Source organism: Procambarus clarkii, chromosome 45, assembly GCF_040958095.1.
Source record: "Procambarus clarkii isolate CNS0578487 chromosome 45, FALCON_Pclarkii_2.0, whole genome shotgun sequence".
Classification (NCBI taxonomy): Eukaryota; Metazoa; Arthropoda; class Malacostraca; order Decapoda; family Cambaridae; genus Procambarus; species Procambarus clarkii.
Genome location: NC_091194.1, coordinates 2,539,022 through 2,559,179, shown reverse-complemented (window position 1 = coordinate 2,559,179; position 20,158 = coordinate 2,539,022). Strand labels below are relative to the sequence as shown.

Here is a 20,158-nt window from a genome sequence, read left to right as displayed (position 1 = left end):
GAGGGTTGGGAAGGGAACTATCAGGAGAAAGCACCAAACCATTATAACTATATATAGCACTTGGAAGCGACTGCCTAGGAAAGATCAGGATAGTGATCTGGGATGGGACAGGGTGAATGAATTGTGCCCAACCACTTGGACGGTTGGGTTGAATGCTGACTTGCATGAAGCATGACTGTCGCTCTACTGTCCGGCCCAAGGCAGTAGTGTGATGGTGATGGCTGGCCAAACATTCCTCACCACTGCCTTAGAGTTGCCATGTCAAAATAACATCACATAAAATTGCATTTAATATATTGAACAAATGTGAAATTTGGTGAAGAATAACATTGAAAATATTCTATATGTTACTGTAAGAAGCAGAAAATACACTCACTAAGAGTGCTAATGAATTAAGAAGAACAATGCTAGGTTCAGCTAGTGCCATTTCTCATTCATCAGCATTGTATTTGGAAATGGGAAGATAATGTACTTTATTTTCTGGCAGACAGAACACTAGTTTTGGTCTACACTAAGTGGCTATACTGTACATTGCATTAACATGAACAAAATCATGAGTTATCTCTTGAAACCACTAGAAGATTGCTTTCAATAAATACATGATTCAGCAGAATTATTTTTTTTTTTATATTCCACTGAATAACAGCTTGAGGCTGCTTCAGTGACTTGCTTTCAAACTCAATATACAACATTATGACATTATATATTCGGATATATATTTGGTCCAGCCATTTTGTCTTTTAAGGTACAGTATTTTGAAAATATCTCAAAATACTGTAAGTGAATCTGGTATCTTTTTTGTTGCTTGACTGGTGTTCTTTTGCTTGCATATTAGCATTCTGAATGATACCTAGAAATTTTGTAATCTATTTAATAATACAAACGATGCTAAATAATTACCTAGCCTTGATACCTTCTTCTGATAATTACTTGCATATAAGATTAATTAATGCAACTTGTATTGAATTTGAAATACATTTGCCTTGGTATAATATATTTTTGTGTGTTGCTTTGAAGCTTTGGAACTACTGTACCTGTTGGTAGTTTGGAGACTAATTAAATGTTAATATTTTACTGGAGTGCATTTTTGGATATATCTGGAGTTTTCTTATTGAACGTTAGGGGGCGCAGACGTGCCTTGGGGGCTTATACACAGTGTTGATTTACAGTTTTGGTAATTTATGAAACTTAAGCAGGTTTTATTGTAGTTTTCTTTATTGGAAACTGTTTTATATTTGGGATGCATACTATGTGCATTAGAAATATATACAGCAGGCCTAATGAACTTTAGTAATGAAGAGCTTTACAGCCAGATTTGGAAAATGTTTTTTTTTAACTTTGTTGTATTAATGTGTTTTGTAAATTAATTTCTATTGTCTAAACTTTACAATATATTTCAGTTGTTGAGTGGAATTGGCTAGACACGCTGTGTACTGCTGTCAGCACGGCTGAAAGTTTGAATAATCGCACTCCTCTCCCGCGCTCTTTTGTTACGAGGCATTTTAAACAGTTGGGTAAGTTAGGTATCAAATTACTGTATATAACCTATAATAATTTTATTTGTAAAATATACTTTATAGCATATTACAGTGGTTAAATAGTAGGTACAGAAATTGTATATTATAGTACATATATAAAATTACTAATACACCAGCCAGTCCTCTTGAATTGTCACAACGTAATCAAAATGATGTACTAAATTGCCCCAACCAAACGAAACTTAACCTGTCCGACGACCCACTCGTAAAATAGTGGTGGGCAGTTTCAACAGACAAATGGTTATTTGTGAGCTGATGTGATTTATAATACATCATATTTTGTCTGTTGGGGATCTTGACATCAAAATGTGATGTATTATTCGAGAGGACAGGTTTAATGCACAAAACTTTTTGGACATGTTTGTATATATATTTATATGCTCTATAGTCTATAATTTGGTTTGTTCTATAGCCACTTTTTTGTTCTGTGTTAAAGCAAGGTGGTATATGTATTGTGAATTGTCATGGTAATGTACTTCTTCGGAACCTAATATAACACTCACACATTTTCATAGAATCCAGCTTTAACAGATCCTTTGACACACTCAGTCCCTCACTTGTGATATTACATTGTAGAAGTGAAGTATTATTTGAATTTGAGTGCTAGATTTTTCAGATGACAAAGGGCAAGTGAGCCTTGCACTCGAGAACAACAAATGGGATGTGGAGCAAGACGCAGCAGTAATGTCATGGGCCACGCAGCAGCCGGGGGACTGGCAGGTTGGCGGACGATGCCAAGTTTACATGTGGGGAAGTGGCAGACATGGACAACTTGCAGAAACAGGTGAAACCCAAGAACACTAATTCAAATTCACTAAATCATGTGTGTATATATTATACAAAATAAGAGAATAAGTCACAATAATGTGACTGAAAGAAATAACTCGACCCCAAAAAATTTGCAGGACGAAGCAGCCAAGTTCCTGTCCTGACGGAGACTCTAGGGTGTGCACAACAAGTTGTTTGTGGCCAGAACTGTACCTTTATTGCAACAGCCAATGGATCAGTTTTAGCATGTGGAGAAGGAAGTTATGGGCGCCTTGGTCAGGGTAACTCTGATGATCTGCACACACCCTCAGTCATATCTACCCTGCAAGGTATACTTCCATCTCTCTTACCTCTTTAACTCCATTTGGAAATTAAGTGAAGATAAATTAGTAATATATAGAGGAGGCAAAATGAAATAGAGTACAATAAAATAGAGCTCATGGTTAGATTAACAGAATGCCTTGGCAGTGACTTGTAGGACAGTGGTTAGTATCAGGAACTTAGGTGACTCTTGTAAGTTGCATCTTTGGGACAGTCAGCCATTAGCCTAAGGGGACCTCAATAAGCCTAATGGTCTTCCTGTTCCCGACATTAGGAAATCACATTACACAGGGTGTCTGAATGACCACTTTAATTCACTGGACTGACTAGGTGTAAGCATAGCTATGTCATTTGACCAACTAAGTTGGTTCAATGTTCCACATGAGTATACACAAGCATTAATACTTGTTTATAATCTTTTAAGTTTCAAGTATTTGTTTCACTACACATTTTTCAAAAAGATTGTTAGGCTAGCTTTTATTCACAACATAGATACAAAACCTTTTCTGGTTTGTCTAAATTCAGTAGTACCAAATTCTACTTTCTAAGTGTCCATTACGTCAATGTATGTCTGCTGTTCCACAGCGTTGCTACAAGTACTATCTAAACTGCCGTATGTTTGTAAATCTTCATATCAACATTTCTGAATGTTTATCTTGCCTTTACTTTATCATATACATACTTTGTTAATATAAAGCATTGTGTAAATGCCTACAATAAAGCTAATATAGATGTGGTGCACAATACATGCAACATGCAATCACAATCAATGTTCACAGAAGCAGAACAGCAACAAATAACTTTGACAGGGGTCTATATAATACCTTGCAGTAATTGTGGCCAAGTGTTCACAGCAAAACATATCCTCAAATTAGTGCAAGGATATATATAAACATAAGTATGACTTTGGCATCAACAGTGTCAACAACACTTGAATCACACGTGAAAACCAGGCGCAACACCTTATGAACTGTAATGCCAAATTTGTCAGCAGAGAAAAAATGACGAGAGGCGTCTATAAAATATGCAGCCTTCAATCTCAACATTTGTGATGGTTTTAATCCCTCTTCTCTTGGGCCTTGCTACATCTTCCTCATTATTTTCCTTTATAAATGCCTTGTCCTGTGACTCCAGTAGATCTGATAAGCCCTAGCAAACAAATTATTATTTGTGATGAAGTTTGCTCTTAATGTCTAGTTACTGTGTAATATTTTGGATTTGCAAAGAAATTGTAAGCATTTTATTTTTATTTTAGGTTTTGTTGTGACTCAGGTTGCAACATCATGTGGCTCTGATGGCCACAGCTTGGCAGTGACGGACAGTGGAGAAGTCTTCTCGTGGGGAGACGGAGATTATGGTAAATTAGGCCATGGTAATTCAGACCGTCAACGTAGACCTCGACAAATTGAAGCATTCCAAGGGCAGGAGGTTGTTCAGCTGGCATGCGGGTTCAAGCACACAGCCGTGGTAACTTCTGATGGCAAGCTCTTCACCTTTGGGAATGGGGACTATGGAAGATTAGGTCTTGGCTCTACTGCAAATAAGAAACTTCCCGAGAGAGTCATGGCTCTTGATGGTTGGAGAATTGGTCAAGTAGCTTGTGGATTAAATCATACTGTGTGCTGTAGTGCTGATGGAAATACTGTTTGGGCATTTGGAGATGGTGATTATGGAAAATTAGGCCTTGGTAATTCAACATCAAAATCCACTCCTCAGAAAGTGGAGGCTATGTGTGGAATAGGAATAAAAAAAGTGTGCTGTGGTACTCAGTTTACAGTGTTTCTCACCAAAGATGGCAGGGTTTACACCTGTGGAATGGACCGTCTCATTGGCCAGCCGGAATCTCGCACTAGAGGCCATAATCGCCCACAACAAGTTCCAGCCCTTGTGAATCATATTGTAGTGGATGTGGCAGTTGGATCTGAACATACACTATCTCTCACATCCACTGGGGATGTGTTTGGATGGGGTGTTAATAGTGATGGGCAGTTAGGCTTGGGGCATTCTGCAGCAGTAAGAGAGCCCCAGCTCATTCGGACGTTGTCAGGGAAAGGTATCCACCAGATAAGTGCTGGTCGTAGTCACAGTGCTGCCTGGACAGCTCATCCTCTTCCCCCCATTACCCCGGGCAATCCGGCTCCTATGCAACTTGGTATTCCCGTTTCAGTGCCACCGCAATATCCTAACCTTCAGAGTGTTTCACGAGGTGCTCTATGTGCTCGACTTCGACTTTTACATCAGTTCAGTGACCTACTGTATTCATCGTGGAAACTTATAACTTTAACTCCAGGTACTGATTGCTATGTAGATAATGTCAGTGCAGTTACCTCGGCTGCTGTACGCTCTGTAGTCTCACCCAGAGTGTACACTCTCCCTCTAGTACGTTGTTTGGGCCGTACTATGGTTCAGGGACGCAATTATGGTCCCCAAGTGACAGTTAAAAGGATATCTAGTAGAGGATCTCCATGCAAGCCCATCTTTACGCAGTTGGCTCGACAAGTCGTCAAACTAAAACCAGCTGATCTGCGGCTGCCCTCTCGAGCTTGGAAGGTAAAAGATAATTCAGATTTGTAATTTTTTTCTTTCTTCTTCCAAGGTCATGCATAGCTTGGTCAAAACCCTAAGTAGGTTGATCAAAATCGTGCATAGCTTGGTCAAGGCTCAGCTTAGTGTAGTCAAGATTGATTGAATTTTAACAGATTTCTGTTTTCTGGGTCCCTTGTTGTGTTCAATTTAAGCTTTAAATACCTTCGTCTGAAAGATAAAAATGGATGCTATTGAGATTTAAAAATGTGTAAACATCCATAGGGGATAGTACTTTCATGGGCAAGAACAACTAGTCTGTTGCATAAATGTATAAGGCTGTTCTCTTATTAGTACCCACTCTGATACCATGTATTAAGGCAGCATTTTTGTTCCAACTGTAGGTTAAACTTGTTGGAGAAGGAGCAGATGATGCGGGTGGTGTGTTTGATGATACTATGACTGAAATGTGCCACGAGCTTGTCACTGGGGCAATCCCGCTCCTAATACCCACACCTAATGCCATATCTGATGCTGGCAACAATAGAGATCGTTTCTTGCTGAACCCAGACCTCACGCAATCGCATCATTTCATGTGGTTTAAGTTTTTAGGTGAGTGCAAGGTGGTACTTGTAATTACTAGTAGTTACGGAGTTTTTTATTTCTAAATATTTGATAGATGTAATGTGCATTTTATTCTATATACAGTACAGTATTCCTAATCTTCACCAGTCGGCATAATATCCAAAAGCAACAGCAAATCAATGTCATCAACATTGATTCAACATTGAATTAGCATTGAAAATGTTGATTTGGTGTGGAACCAGCACAACTCTTGGCTATTGTGCCCACTGGGTCTTTACTTGTAAATCTGATTTTCTAAAGCTCTTCCTGCACTTCATTTTTTTGTCTTTTCCCACAGGGATATTATTTGGTATTGCTATCCGTACTAAGAAGCCCCTAGCACTTCCTCTTGCTCCATTAGTGTGGAAACTGTTAGCTGGAATTGCTCCTTCTTCGGCAGACTTAGAAGAGGTACGTGACTACCATTTCAAGTTGTGTGGAATTAGCTACCCACTAATATATTAAACAAATAATGTACTGTACTGTATTTTGTTATTCAAATTAAATAAAATGAATCTTGCTGTTTAAAGAAGGCTGTTGATTAAACTAGTAAGCTCTCTCTGCCTCAAAATTATTTACTTCTTCTCAGCAAGGATGATTTTGTAAATTTCTGAGCTGTAAAATAATAATTATATAACCCGGGTAAGAAATACTTGATGGTTATCATGTTTAAATCCTGTATTTTATTCTATTTATTTATTAATTGGTTGGTTTTTGTGTAATATTTTTAGAATTCCTATTTGTGTTGATTTATGACTTGTATCAAGCTTTAGGAAAGTGGGTGAGTTCGAAAGACTGTTACATCCCTGATATATTTTCTCTGCAAGGTTCTGGCCAACTATGGGCCTCTCCGCAACAAGCAGTACCATTATTAAAATTACATTAGTTGTCAGCTTTGTATGTGTTATTGCTGATTTTTCAAAATGAATAACCCAACCCACACGTATGGAAGGAAAGTGACTACATTTCAGTCTGTCTTGGACCCTTAGGTGTCGCTCATGTTATTGTGATTTATTTTCTTCATCAATGCTATACGGTATTACCATGGTACATGCAGTAACACAACTTATTGAACTATTACATACTTATTGTTTTCAGGTGGACGTAGAATACATGCAGAGCCTAAGGGCCATCAGAGATATTGATCAAGATGGTATAACTGAAGACACTTTCCATGATGTAAGATGGTGTGCTCGTACAGTAAATAATTTAACTTAAGCATTAGTATTTTATTAAAATAGACCATTGAAGACTTGAACTTGGGCGTCAAAAGGACTAATTTTCTCATAATGTTATTCTTATAATTGTTGCAAGTGATCAATATGGTGTAAGGTCAACTGGTTTAAGTTTTAATATAATTATTTGGGAATTTCAAGGTCAAAGAAAGATCTGTGTATCAAAAACCCAGCATGGGTACTGTGATTGAAAATTCTGCCTCGGAAACCTGGTAAAAATCTATAACAGAGGGACAGGGATCAAGCAACACAAATTAATGGACTGCATTTATATTTTTGGAATGCTATAATTATTTTTGTAATTTTTTTGTTTAGTCAAATGCATTTATTTACCATCCTTGCTTAATTTCCATATAGCAGATCCCTTGTTCTGGTCCCACCCATCAACCAGCAGTTTTGATTTACTGTGTCAATACTTTACCTGTAAGTATCATGCATGGCATAAGCTTATCTATTCTGATGTTAGAGAAAAGATCAGACTCTCACATTGTTTATCTAGCAATGTGACATTTGGTTTCTTCCGCTTCTCTTCAAGTAAGTAACCCAACCCGCACATGTGAAATGGAATGAAAGTAATGCTGCTTATATCCCTTGTGGACCCTTATTGAGATGTGACGTAACCGGAGTGTGAGAAAGAACCAATATGAGCCAAGAGGGAAGGTAAAGTAAGGGGGGTAAGTGAAGAAGCAAAGCATGAAAAGAAATATTTGTGTACAAGGTATTTGAAAAGTTGTGGGTTCCATGTGTGTGCCACATATTTGAATGTTGGTCTTCATGTGTATCGTGGATGGTATCCCGCGTGGTTCCTTGTTGGAGGTCCTGATGGGTGTTCTTACACTTGTCAACCAAATTGTAGAATAGACCCAGTGAAGAGTAGAGGTGCCACAGACACAATCAGAGAACACTGTATGAACATCAGAGGTCTACAGCTATTTGATCTCCTCCTAACTAATGTAACAAATATTGCCATATAACAAAAGTGGACGTATTAAAGAAACGATTAGAAAATTTCCTGTGGTGACTGGATCAACCGGATTGCAGGTGATATGTGGGCCTGCAGATTGCTCCAAGCAAAAGCCTTTTAGAGCAAGTCACCACAAAACAAACTAGGCCCCAGGCTGGGCTTATCAAGGAGAAGAGTCTTTGGAATCGACTCTTAAGATTATTCCAGGTAACCTTGTATATGCTGCTGAAGTTATCTTGGGATTGGACCAGAACAAGTGGAGACAGATGGTGATCTATGCATTGAATAAATATTGAGGCCATATAAAGGAACCCGTGATAGTTAACTCTTCTAACACTACTCGCTGAATCATGATGGGCTGAAAGTATCTCGACCAGAAGTAATTTTAATCTATCATGGTCCAGTTGGTAGTGCGAGTTCGATCCCAGTGTACAGCTTCAATATCCTTAATGTCATCACGTTCTTTGTAATTTTATTGGGCATGTACTGTATATGCATTCTTTTAATCTTAATTTCACTCATTGACAGGTTATTCCTCTGGAGAGCTTTGAATGCATGAGCATGACCGGAGCAAGAGTTGCTGTTGTGCCAGGCGGCCGGGCTGTGCCTCTTACGTTTTCCAATCGCCAGGAATATGTCAATCGCACTATACATTACAGATTGCACCAGATGGACAGACAGGTTTGTAGATATTGCTGTTGTGTAATATGGATGAATTTACATATAGTGATGTGAATTAAATTCTCCTGACACTTGAGTTTAGCAGTTGATTATTTGTTTTTGAATTTTTAGTTATTATATAGTTGGGATTTGTATGTTTGATTATTCTATGTCCTTGGGCAAATATGTGTGTGTTAGGGGAGATTGAGAACGTGTGTGTAATTGCCTAAGAGTAATTACCTAAGTGTAGTTACAGGATGAGCTACGCTCATGGTGCTCCATCTTCACAGTACTCTTTGTCATATGACACTTTGAAACTACTAACTGTTTGGCACCCACTGCCTTCTCACTTAACTTGTTACAGTCATCTACTACTCCATTTGCAAAAGAGAACTTTCTCATTTAATATTTTTTTGGTACATTTCTTTCCTCAACTATGATCTCTTGTTCTTGAAGTTACAGATTTCAAGAATTCATGTGTGTAATTACCTAAGTAACTACCTAGGTGTAGTTACTGGATGAGAGCTACACTCGTGGTGTCCCATTTTCTTGCATGTGTGTGTTTGGGTAGATCAATTATTCAGTCATTAGACAAATAGAGATGGAAATGGAATTGGAAGTGGGGAGAGAGGTTAGTGAGAGTTGGAAGTAAAGAGAGCGTGAGACAATGAGGGTAGAAATATACGGTATATATAATCATGTTGAATGAGCACTGGGAAAATTTATTACTGCATTTTCTGGCATAAAAATGTACCTAATTTACAAAGGTATATTATTTAATTTTGTATTTAGTATATTTCATTATACATTGATTAAAAGTGATTTTCAAGTAGTTCTGTAAGGATTTTGTACATGTAAAAAATAATATGTATCCTGTTGGTGGTGGACCAAAAACATGCCACTGTTTATTTTTTGGTGCTTTACATAGTTTTATTGACACAATGTAAACATTCAGGTTGCTGCTGTGAGAGAAGGTATGGCGTGGATTGTGCCCGTACCATTACTCTCCCTCATGACGTCCTCACACCTCGAGCAACTAGTATGTGGCCTCCCACACATATCCGTAGCTACCCTCAAGAAAGTTGTGAGGTAAGAGAGTGGTCATCTGTAATTACTTGTGTCTTGTGAATATTATCTACATGTAGTACAATATCTCTTAATAGAGATGAAGTATTTTCCAGACAGTACTGTAGTAAGATATTTTGTGGAGAGAACCATTTTTAGTATGTTTCATCATACATTTATTGAAGCTGATTTTGATCTTATGCATGTAAATATGTAAATAATATATATATACATAAAATATTTATTTATTTTTGGTTGATGGTCTACCAGAAACATGTGGCTTGTCTGCCAGCAAATGCAGCCATGTGGTACCCTGGCTACATATATAGAAAAAACTTACATTACTGTGCCTCTATAAATTTGCATATATTATTCAGTAAAAAAAACAGCATTGAATGTAATGAAAAGCCATTTTCTGGGTGAGTCTCGGAGGCTCCTTGAAGCTATCAAACTAATATGGCACATGTCAGTTTGATAGCTTCAGGTAGCCGATGGGGCTACCCTCAGAAAAGCTATAGAATATATGTCCAAAACTCACCCTGAAACTTACAATTGGGGTCAGCTTATATTTGTGAAAATTTAGGTCAGCATACAGTAATCCACACACGTAAAATGTGAGTTAGGTTATTTGTTTGTGATGTTATTGTGACTTATTCTTTGCATAGTACAGAACTTTAATTTAGATAAGGAAAAATTGAATTATGATGGATGGATTATTTTTCCTTGTATATGGATATGACTATTCCATCATCCTTTGTTCAGCGGTGCAAACAACTCCCTGTTTTTTATAGTAATGATACAGGAGATGGGATTGAAGACCCATTGTCTCCCAACTAAATGCCAAATGCCATCCCATGCCATGACAGCCATGACAATGAGGCATATAGGTCACATTCACCCATTTTGTTTATAACCAAAATTTTGTTTATTAACCTATTTTTAATCAATAATGATTTGTATAAAATTTAGATATTTTAATGCCTTGGAAATATTATGCAAAGCTTATTGATAGAAGCTAATTTATTCTTTTATAAATCTGAAGTACTGTACCTGTAGTTTCACTTTTTATCTTTGCCAGGTATCGTGAAGTGGACGAACATGATCCTCTTGTGGTATGGTTGTGGTCAATCTTGGAGTCATTTAGCCCCTGTGAACGCGTTCTTTTTGTTAGATTTGTTTCTGGCAGGTCACGACTTCCAGCCAACTTGGCTGATCTGTCCCAACGCTTCCAGGTATGTCGGATGCACTTCAGTGTGAGCAATATTGCTGTTAATTTTAAGTATCAGTCACTAACACTAAAACAAACAAAAACTCAACTTATCACAATTAGAGTTATCCTTATATATTCCATAATCTGTGGATCATCCAGGAAATAATCACTTTAGGTCCAGTGCACTCGTGAAGTATCCACACTGACACTTGGTCAGCTGTGAAAACTACCCCCCTGACACACATAAGCACATGCACGCATACATACGCATGTACACCGTATGCAACATAGTGATAGGATTCAACACAATTGACAAAAGGAAATTTTGAAATAAGCAACATTAAGATTGATATGCTATAGAATCATGCAAAGGAAACAAAAAATGTCAAATAAATACTGTATATGAAAGTTTTCCAAAGTCTCTCCTGATAATTATCTTACCTTATCCAATACCAAATGCTTATCTCTTCCCTTCCAAGTGCTTTACAGGCATAATGGCTTAGTGCTCTGTCCTGATAATTACCTTGTCTTTTGTGAACAGAGATGTAGATGGAACAATTTAAGTGCGAAAGCAGTGGATGCCAAACCCATCAGTAGTTTCAAAGCATCACATGGTATAGTTTATTGGGAAAGACAAGACACCATGAGTGTTGCTCTCATTCTGTAATTACACTTAGATAACTACACACAAATACCCATACATATTCATATACAGTATATTTTGTTGACACATTGTGCCTTGTTACAACTATAGCTCATCATATATCTGCTGAAGTAATAATATTAGGCACAAACATGCTTACAAACTGCAGCAAGATGATTAGTATAAGATAGAAAATAAGTCATATCCATAGCTGTTGGAATCTAGTCTCAAAAACATGCAAAGTAATAATAATATGAATAGTTATAGGCTGTTACTATTAAATCTAATATCTAATAATTTCCTAACGAAAGGCTAGAAACTGTGAAGAACTTGGGTATGAAAAATAAGAGACCGTGACCTTGCCAACCACACCATGGATGCTCTCAAAAAAGGATCTGAGAATTACCGAACTGGTACCCAAGAGCTTGAATATCCAATGATCCAAATGAATGAAATGTTCTTACCCCACGCTATTGTGGATTGCATCTTAACCACACGCTGTTTAAGTTTAGATTGTAAATGAAACGTAAAATGTCTTTTGAAACCAGTAATGTGTAGATTGAGTGGCTGCAACTTCCATTTACTGAGACTACTGTAGAAATGAGAGTAACAAGTACTTCTTCACAAATATTGGTAGATGGTGAGGATAGTCCTCAAGATGTGGTATAAAAAAAATCATTGGAAACTCCAACAAGAGTATAAAGAAAAGATGGGACACTGTAAGCTGAGCTCTACCTTTGTAACCTCAGATAGGATATCACCTACAAACTTTCCTCCTTGATGACTTGTTCCCTTAAACAAGGGAACCTCCAATTCTTGTCTTTCAAGAATGTTTAGAGAAAAATAAGTTGTGTTGTGAAATAAAAGGAGCAGATTGCATTGGTCAGGAATTTGCTGGGAGAAGAGGAAAAATGATTTTAAATAGAGTTGCATTCAAGGAAATGAAAAAAATTAATAATGTGGTGAATATGACCAAAGAGAACAGACAATAATGTAGGTATAGTGGCACCATTTCCAAAAGATGTTGCTAATTCTTGTTCCAAAGTGGGCAAGCATTAGTGTGGGCATAATAATGTTTGCTGTGGCCATAGTGAACATGCAGTAGTGCATGTAAAGCAACACCATCTCCGAAAGTAATGTTTGCTGTGTACCTGGAGTATACATGGAGTGGATTCTGGGAGTTGTTTTACTCCCCAAGCTTGGCCTGGGGCCAGAATCAACTTGTAATGATGTCCTGCAGGCTTCTGTGGGTGTAGCCACCTTATCTCAGAGTATTGTTTCCATGGAAGACTTTAACTAATCTTGTATTTTTACATTATACCAGACAAAAAAATTGATGGGATGAGAGTTGCCTTGTCTCTCTTAATTGCATGGTCTAGTACATTGATGTTTACATGATATAAAATACTGTGTATCTTATTGTAGAGATAAAATATTTGATTTCTATTTACAAATTTATAATTATGCAATTCCCCATTGCAGGTAATGCGGGTGGATAGGCCTATTGATACACTCCCAACTGCTCAGACATGTTTCTTCCAGCTAAGGCTTCCACCATACTCAAGCCAAGAAGTGATGGCTGAAAGGATGCGTTACGCAATTAACAACTGTCGTTCCATTGATATGGATAACTACATGTTAGCCAGAAATCAAGATCCCAATCATCACTCTGACGATGATGAATTTTAAAATTAACGTCACCATATATTGTGAATTGATGTCACTTAAAGGTGAGAAATGACAATGAATTCTTAAGAATTATGTTCATGTGGCTCTTCAGGGTGGTCATAAAGAACTTTCCAAGGTTGTAATGCAGGGTTTGCTGTAACTAGAAATGAGAAGATCATTGTCACTGACCACCTAGTGCTGCCTTAGATAACCCAAGAGGTAAGAGAAAAACTTGCTGCAGTTATTAAACCTTGGCCAGGATTCATCAAGAATTTACGTGTTCAATTACAAAACCTGTACAAGTTTCTTTGATTATTGTGGTTTAGTTTGTATTTATTAAACAGTTTGAGATTAGAAGATCACAACCCAAGGTTGTTGCTATATGCAGCCTCGTAGCACTTTTGAGGTCATATACTGTTTATTGAATGTAAACAATGCGTGTTATGGTTGATGAAAAATGTACAGACTTTAAGTGGACACACAGATGGCTCCTGGTTCCGGTTTGTTATATTTAGTCATCAACTGGCCTTAATCAGTTTCCAGAACATGTAAGATGTATTTATTTTCTGTTTTGTGTATTCTGTATAGTATGTTCTTTCTTTAAAAAACAATAATTAAGGTTAATTTTTTATATATCTAATTTTGTTATGAATCCAGTTTTTAAATGATTCATTGATTCATTACATGTGTCACCACATGTAATATATGTATTAAAAATTCTTGCACTAGAATTGAATCTCGTAAGCGAGAAAGCTGCACTGGGAAAGGGGACACAACAACTTGGAATAACCTTAGAATGAAAATGTTTGTGTGTTAACTTCTCATGTGTATGTTTTTGCACTAAATAATGCAGTGTAGTATAGCATTTGTGGAGTGAGAGAGCAATGTTTTAAATCAGTGTATTTATAAATGTCATTGTTTAAAGTGTAATGTTGTGATGAAATGCTGATCCACATGCAAATCATTTTTGCAAGTTCAATCAGTCACCGAGTGGCTTGGACCATTATTTACAAAATTATTGCGCAACATACGGTACTGTAATAAGTGTATTTTGTTCATAAATTTATAATTGTGGTATTTAAAATCTAATTCCGAAGGAAATTGTATCTTAGAAATGTCGGAAATAATTTTTACATTAACTGGTCTGTTAAGATAATATTTCATTCATACAAATTTAAATAGAGTACACTGTACTATAAACATGATAAGATGATGCACTTTCATTATACTTTTATCAAATAGATTTTTTCACTTTTAATAAATACTATAACTTTAACTGGCATAGCAAATTATGTATGGTCTAATGAAATGCCGGTATTATTAATTTCTAGCTCTTATTTATAGTAACTGTTTCTCAGACACATCGTAGACAGCGTCTATGGATCACACGATTATGTTGATGTTGTAATGGTTAAATAGCTGGTTATAACCAAGACTGGGATGTCCGGGGCTTCAAGGGGTTCAGTGCTGGTTCCACTTCGTGTGGTTTTTCATTCCATCACAAGTGCATGTATTACTTTTGCACCGAAACATTCATAATAAGGAAACACAGCAGCATTGTGCATTTTTATGTGCTCTATACGTTTTCTTTTTCGTTAATCTTCTAATGTATTTTCCCCCTCAGTTTAATGCTCAAATGGCAGCTTTAAAAAGATAAATATATATATATATATATATATATATATATATATATATATATATATATATATATATATATGTATATGTATATGTATATATATATATATATATATATATATATATATATATATATATATATATATATATATATATATATTTATATATTATATGAATATATTATATAATATAATTTCCACATGTAGAAAATGAAGCTGTGACTGTGATGAATATTATTGCTAGTAAATATCATTCCTAGCAATACTATTGCTTTTAACATTCATAGTAATATTATTGCAAGCTATATTATTAATAGCAATATTATTCCCTAGCAATATTACTACTAGTAACATTTCTAGTTACATTTCAATTAACATAATTACTTGTATTATTCCTAATAATTTTATTGGTAAGTAATATTGCTTAGACTAGAAATATTATTGCTAGTAACATTCTAGTAACATTATTTTATATATTATTGCTAGTAAATATTATTCTTAGCAATCCTTTCTTGATTTGGTAGCAAGAATACCAAAGTTTTTCTACAATGTATTACACTTATTATTATTATTATTGTTGTTGTATATATGAGCTACTGTGTAGTGTGTAAATGATGAGCCCCCCCTCACACAGTGTGTAAATGATGAGCCCCCCTCACACAGTGTGTAAATGATGAGCCCCCCCTCACACAGTGTGTAAATGATGAGCCCCCCCCTCACACAGTGTGTAAATGATGAGCCCCCCCTCACACAGTGTGCAAATGATGAGCCCCCCTCACACAGTGCGTAAATGATGAACCTCCCCCCCCCCACACTGTGTAAATGGTAAGCACCAGAGTATGTGTTGAGCCCCACATTGTAAAAGGTAAAAATGTCGGATAAAGTGACAGACTGTGTAGTCTTTTGTCATATTTAGAGAGAGATAAAAGGTTGAATGTTAAGATGTATGCATGACCAACCTTTCATGGCATGTAATGCATTGCAGTTTTAATGCAATTAATCTGTGAAAAATGAGACATTTGTAAAAATTGAAGCAGTGCAGAATGTAAGTTTCTTCTGCATCGGTGTTAATAGGTTAAGTGGGTTGCTTCAGTTTGTACATTTTTGGTTAGGTACAGCATTTGCATTTTTACAGTGTAACAAATCGAAAGAATGGGTTGGCATGAGAAGCACTACATTTTGCTCCTTAATAATACAGGTAAGGTTGATACCACAGTACATAATTATAATTGGTGAGCACACGGACTTGATGTACAGATACAGGTATTCATAAATTTCTAGTTAGTTAATTTGAATGTGCTTGAATTGCCTTGATATGACCCCTTTGATGTGCAGCCTGTCATCCCTACTCAATTTTTAAAACACTTTTGTTATACAACTACGTAACACAAATTTTGTCCCTGGGTAGTAGTGTTTTCTAATTGCCCATGCCTTCAATGTATAGAAAAATGGCCATCATTCCCCTCAAACTTTACACAGACTTTTGCTTCAGACATCTTAGGGAAGATGTCTTAAAGGGTGCTGACTCCTTATCTAGAGCTGTGACAAATAGTAGCTTTAGATAAGTAGCTCTAGATATGGAGTCAGAAGCCTTTAAGTAACCTCGATAACGTCTAACTTAAGCTGTCTAAGGCAAAGGTCAGAGCAAAGTTTTAGGGGAATAATAGACATTTGCTATATACTGGAGTCATAAGCAATTAAAAAATAACACCTGCTATCAAGGAAAAAAAAGTTACATAGTGTTATTGTTAATGGTTATTTTCTTGACAAAACTATATTAACTTAACAAATTTGTTATTCCATTCCTTTAGTTACATGTTTTGTTTATTTGTGATGCAGAGCTTTCAAGGCACAGAGGTCCAACTCCAAAACTATTGCTCTCCTTTCTTGCCAATATTTTTCTGCTTATTACCTCATTTTTAAAGCTCAACCTATTTCCCATTTTTATTCAGCAATACAAATATTCACACTCACTCAGTTGTATGACGGGACACCACGAGCGTAGCTCTCATCCTGTAACTACATTTAGGCAATTACTCTCACTGACTCTTGCTTTTTTTTTTTAATTAACCAATTTTAAATATCTGAGGTCATTGGTAAACAGTAGCTCTTTGTGTGTATGAATTATCATTGACACAATTGCAAATGGTTTATAAACATACTGTAAATGGTAAAATCTTCAAAAATAAAGAGTAAATTTTAAAATTAGTTCCAGGGGCTTTGAAAAATTGAGTCTTGAAGTTAAATTCATGTAAATTTTTTTTTTTTAGTCCACCATAATATGAATACTGTAAATACTGGACTGTGCCCAGTTCTCTTCTCCCCCCTCCTCTTCCACCCCTTTCTCCCATGTCCTTTCCCCCTCTACCTCCTCCTCTTAGGAAGTTTACTACAAAACAGTGTAACTGCTGAACTATGGGAAACACAATGAGTATTTCAGACTTCCTGAAAATTGCATGGTCGGGTCTCGTAAGTGTGGATATTTTTTAAACCACACCGACTGGCCTATGACACTCCCCTACCCAACGCTAGCCCCAAGTATTTGGCCTCCAACCTCTGACAGATATTTTGCTTTATAGATATACGGTAGTTATATATTGTGTTAACAGCATCTATCATGACAAAAATTCATTATGTAATTTATTTACATTAACTGTATTCTGTTTTACAGCGAGATAGTTAATTAAAAGTATTCAAAATAAATTTAAAATGAAAATCCTATGTAATAAATTCCCAAAGGGTTCATTTATATTACTCAACATATTCATACATATTTTGTCTATCATAAAAATGGGGTTGTCAGATAAATATAAGTTTAAGTAATTCTAGTCCTCCATTAAACAGTTTTAGTACCGAATCATAAATTGAAGACGACTATAGGTTTTATAACATCACACATACTCAGTTCGTTTCCTCAAAAAGAACGACTTGAAAATTGCATAATTATTATGTATACCTATATGCAAATACAGACATGTTGTACTTAATAGCCAGAGTTACCTAACAAGCCGAATTATGCTAAATAAATTATGTTGAAAGATTTTAACTTGTAGATTGATGATGGTTTAATTTAATGAACTAGTCAGTTTGGTTTTAACAAACCAACCCCCAACTTAGCAACTTAACATTGGCTACATATGCTGTTTATACCTCGATACTGTACTGCTAACATAGATAAAACTTAGTATTACGTTAGAAACTCATGTAGTCAATATAATGTTAGTTATTTTAGCACAAACTTGCTTACTAAGGCTAGTAGTGCAGTTCTGGTTATTGAGTACAATTTGATATATATTTATATTCTCACAGAATAAGTGGTGGTGATAGATAAATGTAATATTGATTCACAGTACTGTACCTTATTATCATCTTATCACATTTAATTTTTTGTTATGTACTTGATTTTACCTGGCTATAAGTCCTTTATATGCAGTTTAGATACTAAATATATGTGATAACTATTTACTGCATTTATTTGTCCAATTAATTACAATTATAAAAAATGAAATGGCAAGTTTCCCTGTTCATAGACTATAAGGACACTGAACAGCAGTTGAACAAGAAATGAAACGAATGTTGCCCGAAACACTATGCGTACTAGTGGCTTTAGGTATTGTATGTACTAGCTCTATCTATAAATCAATCAGAATGTTTGTAACTGCATCTGTGTATGTACTTTTCCTAAATAAAATAAAATATTATTATTATTAAGATGTGGACAGTTTCTTAATTTTGGGGACAGGAAGGTTGCTAAGTTTATCGAAGTCCCCACTAGGCCAACTAGTCTCCTTCCCCAGGATGAATCCCACAACAGATGATGGGCCAACCCATCCACACACTAGGCTGTTAGATTTTAAAGCAGCGTCCTCTCCAGACGCATTTATCAATTTTAACATACGGTGCATAAAAAATTTGTTTCGCATATATAAATTAATATCATTCATAAACTTTCTATGTATAGTTAGGCATGGGTAAGGTTAGGTGTTTGGGTTCTGTTGGTGATTATTTGTATTTGAAGTACATGGGTGAAGCATTTATAGAATTGTGGTTCGAACAGAGGACGTGAGCGAAGCACTTGTTCCGGAAATGTTTGGACATCATTAGTTGTGAGTTGTGTGTAAACCACGTTTCATTCATAAACGGTGTTTGGTGGATAGAATAATGAACTTGGATCTTTGTATGCGAGGATGGGTTGAATAGGCAGAAGACAAATGAGCCAAAGATCAAGGCAGACTGAGGCTAACTCTTGAACTGTATCGAGTGCTTATTGAAGACAAAACAGAAAAAACCCTACCCCTGGAAACAGGAGGAAAGAAAATGAAGCAGACATGAGGGGAAAGTGACCAAGCCAATGACATAATGTGAGTCCGAACTGCCACCCAGTGTGCCAAACAAGCCGCAAAGTAAGTAATTATCAAAAGAAGGCACCAAACCAGGAAGACCATGTAGCACCACACCCAACAAGCCGCAAAGAAGCCTATTATCACCGCCTGGAAAGAGAGTGATAGACTGTTGCACTCGCCGTAGACAAAAGAGACTCCACCTCTGAGCATTGAAGTCAAAGCATTCAGACTGTCACGAAGCTAAACAGAAAAAGTTACTGGACACCCTAGACATGCCAAACAGAAGCATGGAGACTGGAGACTCACTGAGTGAACCTCTGTAGCCGGAGTAGCAAAATGCAGACAGTCAGATGGAGGTGCAAAACATTCCACAACTGGGGCAGGGCCAGTGCAGTGCAAACCCTAGTTTTTCCATAAACTGTACCTTTAAGTTGGTAAGTGCAGTTCTTATTTATGTGGATTTTATAGAAACATAACACCCATATATATCAGAAGCTACCCATGTCATTACTTGAACTGCTAGCCAAGTAGTCTATTACTGAGTGTACATTTGATTAAGTAACACTTCATAACATAGTTTGCAGAGTTCGCTGACCCTGTGAATAAGACAATCAAGCAAATAGCAAGTGGAGCTGATCAACATAAAAGATGAAGGTAAGGTTATCTGCTCTAGAATACTTGGTGTGTAACTTTCAAACTAAATCACACTGCTGTGTAGCTCAATGGAGGGTGACACAAGTTTTAGGATTAACTTTGAAAGTATTCACCCCCTTGGTTGTTGTCTTGACAAGGCAAGGAGCACTTGTGCCCTATTCTTAGGCAATTGAGGGTGGCTTCTACTTCCCTCTGCTGTGCTAGCATGCAACTACAGTAATTATATCTGCTCCCCGATGGCTCCATGGCTTCTGTTGTTGGAACCTTGACTTGGCACTGCCTATTGATCACCCTTTTGATCCTCTTCC

At 36.5% G+C, this 20,158-nt stretch overlaps 1 protein-coding gene across 7 annotated transcripts in view; it reads left to right on the top strand.

Moving 5' to 3' along the window:
• LOC123769888 (probable E3 ubiquitin-protein ligase HERC1) overlaps nt 1-14,897 on the top strand; it is an 87,721-nt gene extending 72,824 nt beyond the window's left edge. For 5 of the 7 annotated variants that reach the window (XM_069301150.1, XM_069301149.1, XM_069301152.1 and 2 more), the window contains 11 exons: nt 1,401-1,514; nt 2,146-2,322; nt 2,444-2,635; nt 3,883-5,177; nt 5,555-5,762; nt 6,073-6,185; nt 6,873-6,953; nt 8,502-8,654; nt 9,589-9,722; nt 10,777-10,930; nt 13,034-14,897. In XM_069301150.1, coding sequence (XP_069157251.1) covers nt 1,401-1,514; nt 2,146-2,322; nt 2,444-2,635; nt 3,883-5,177; nt 5,555-5,762; nt 6,073-6,185; nt 6,873-6,953; nt 8,502-8,654; nt 9,589-9,722; nt 10,777-10,930; nt 13,034-13,240 — 2,828 coding nt within the window. In that variant the 3' untranslated portion in view covers nt 13,241-14,897. The remainder of the gene's footprint in view (nt 1-1,400; nt 1,515-2,145; nt 2,323-2,443; nt 2,636-3,882; nt 5,178-5,554; nt 5,763-6,072; nt 6,186-6,872; nt 6,954-8,501; nt 8,655-9,588; nt 9,723-10,776; nt 10,931-13,033) is intronic. The other 2 variants (XM_045761317.2, XM_045761319.2) reach the window with 1 other exon arrangement.
• Nucleotides 14,898-20,158: the final 5,261 nt, after the last annotated feature.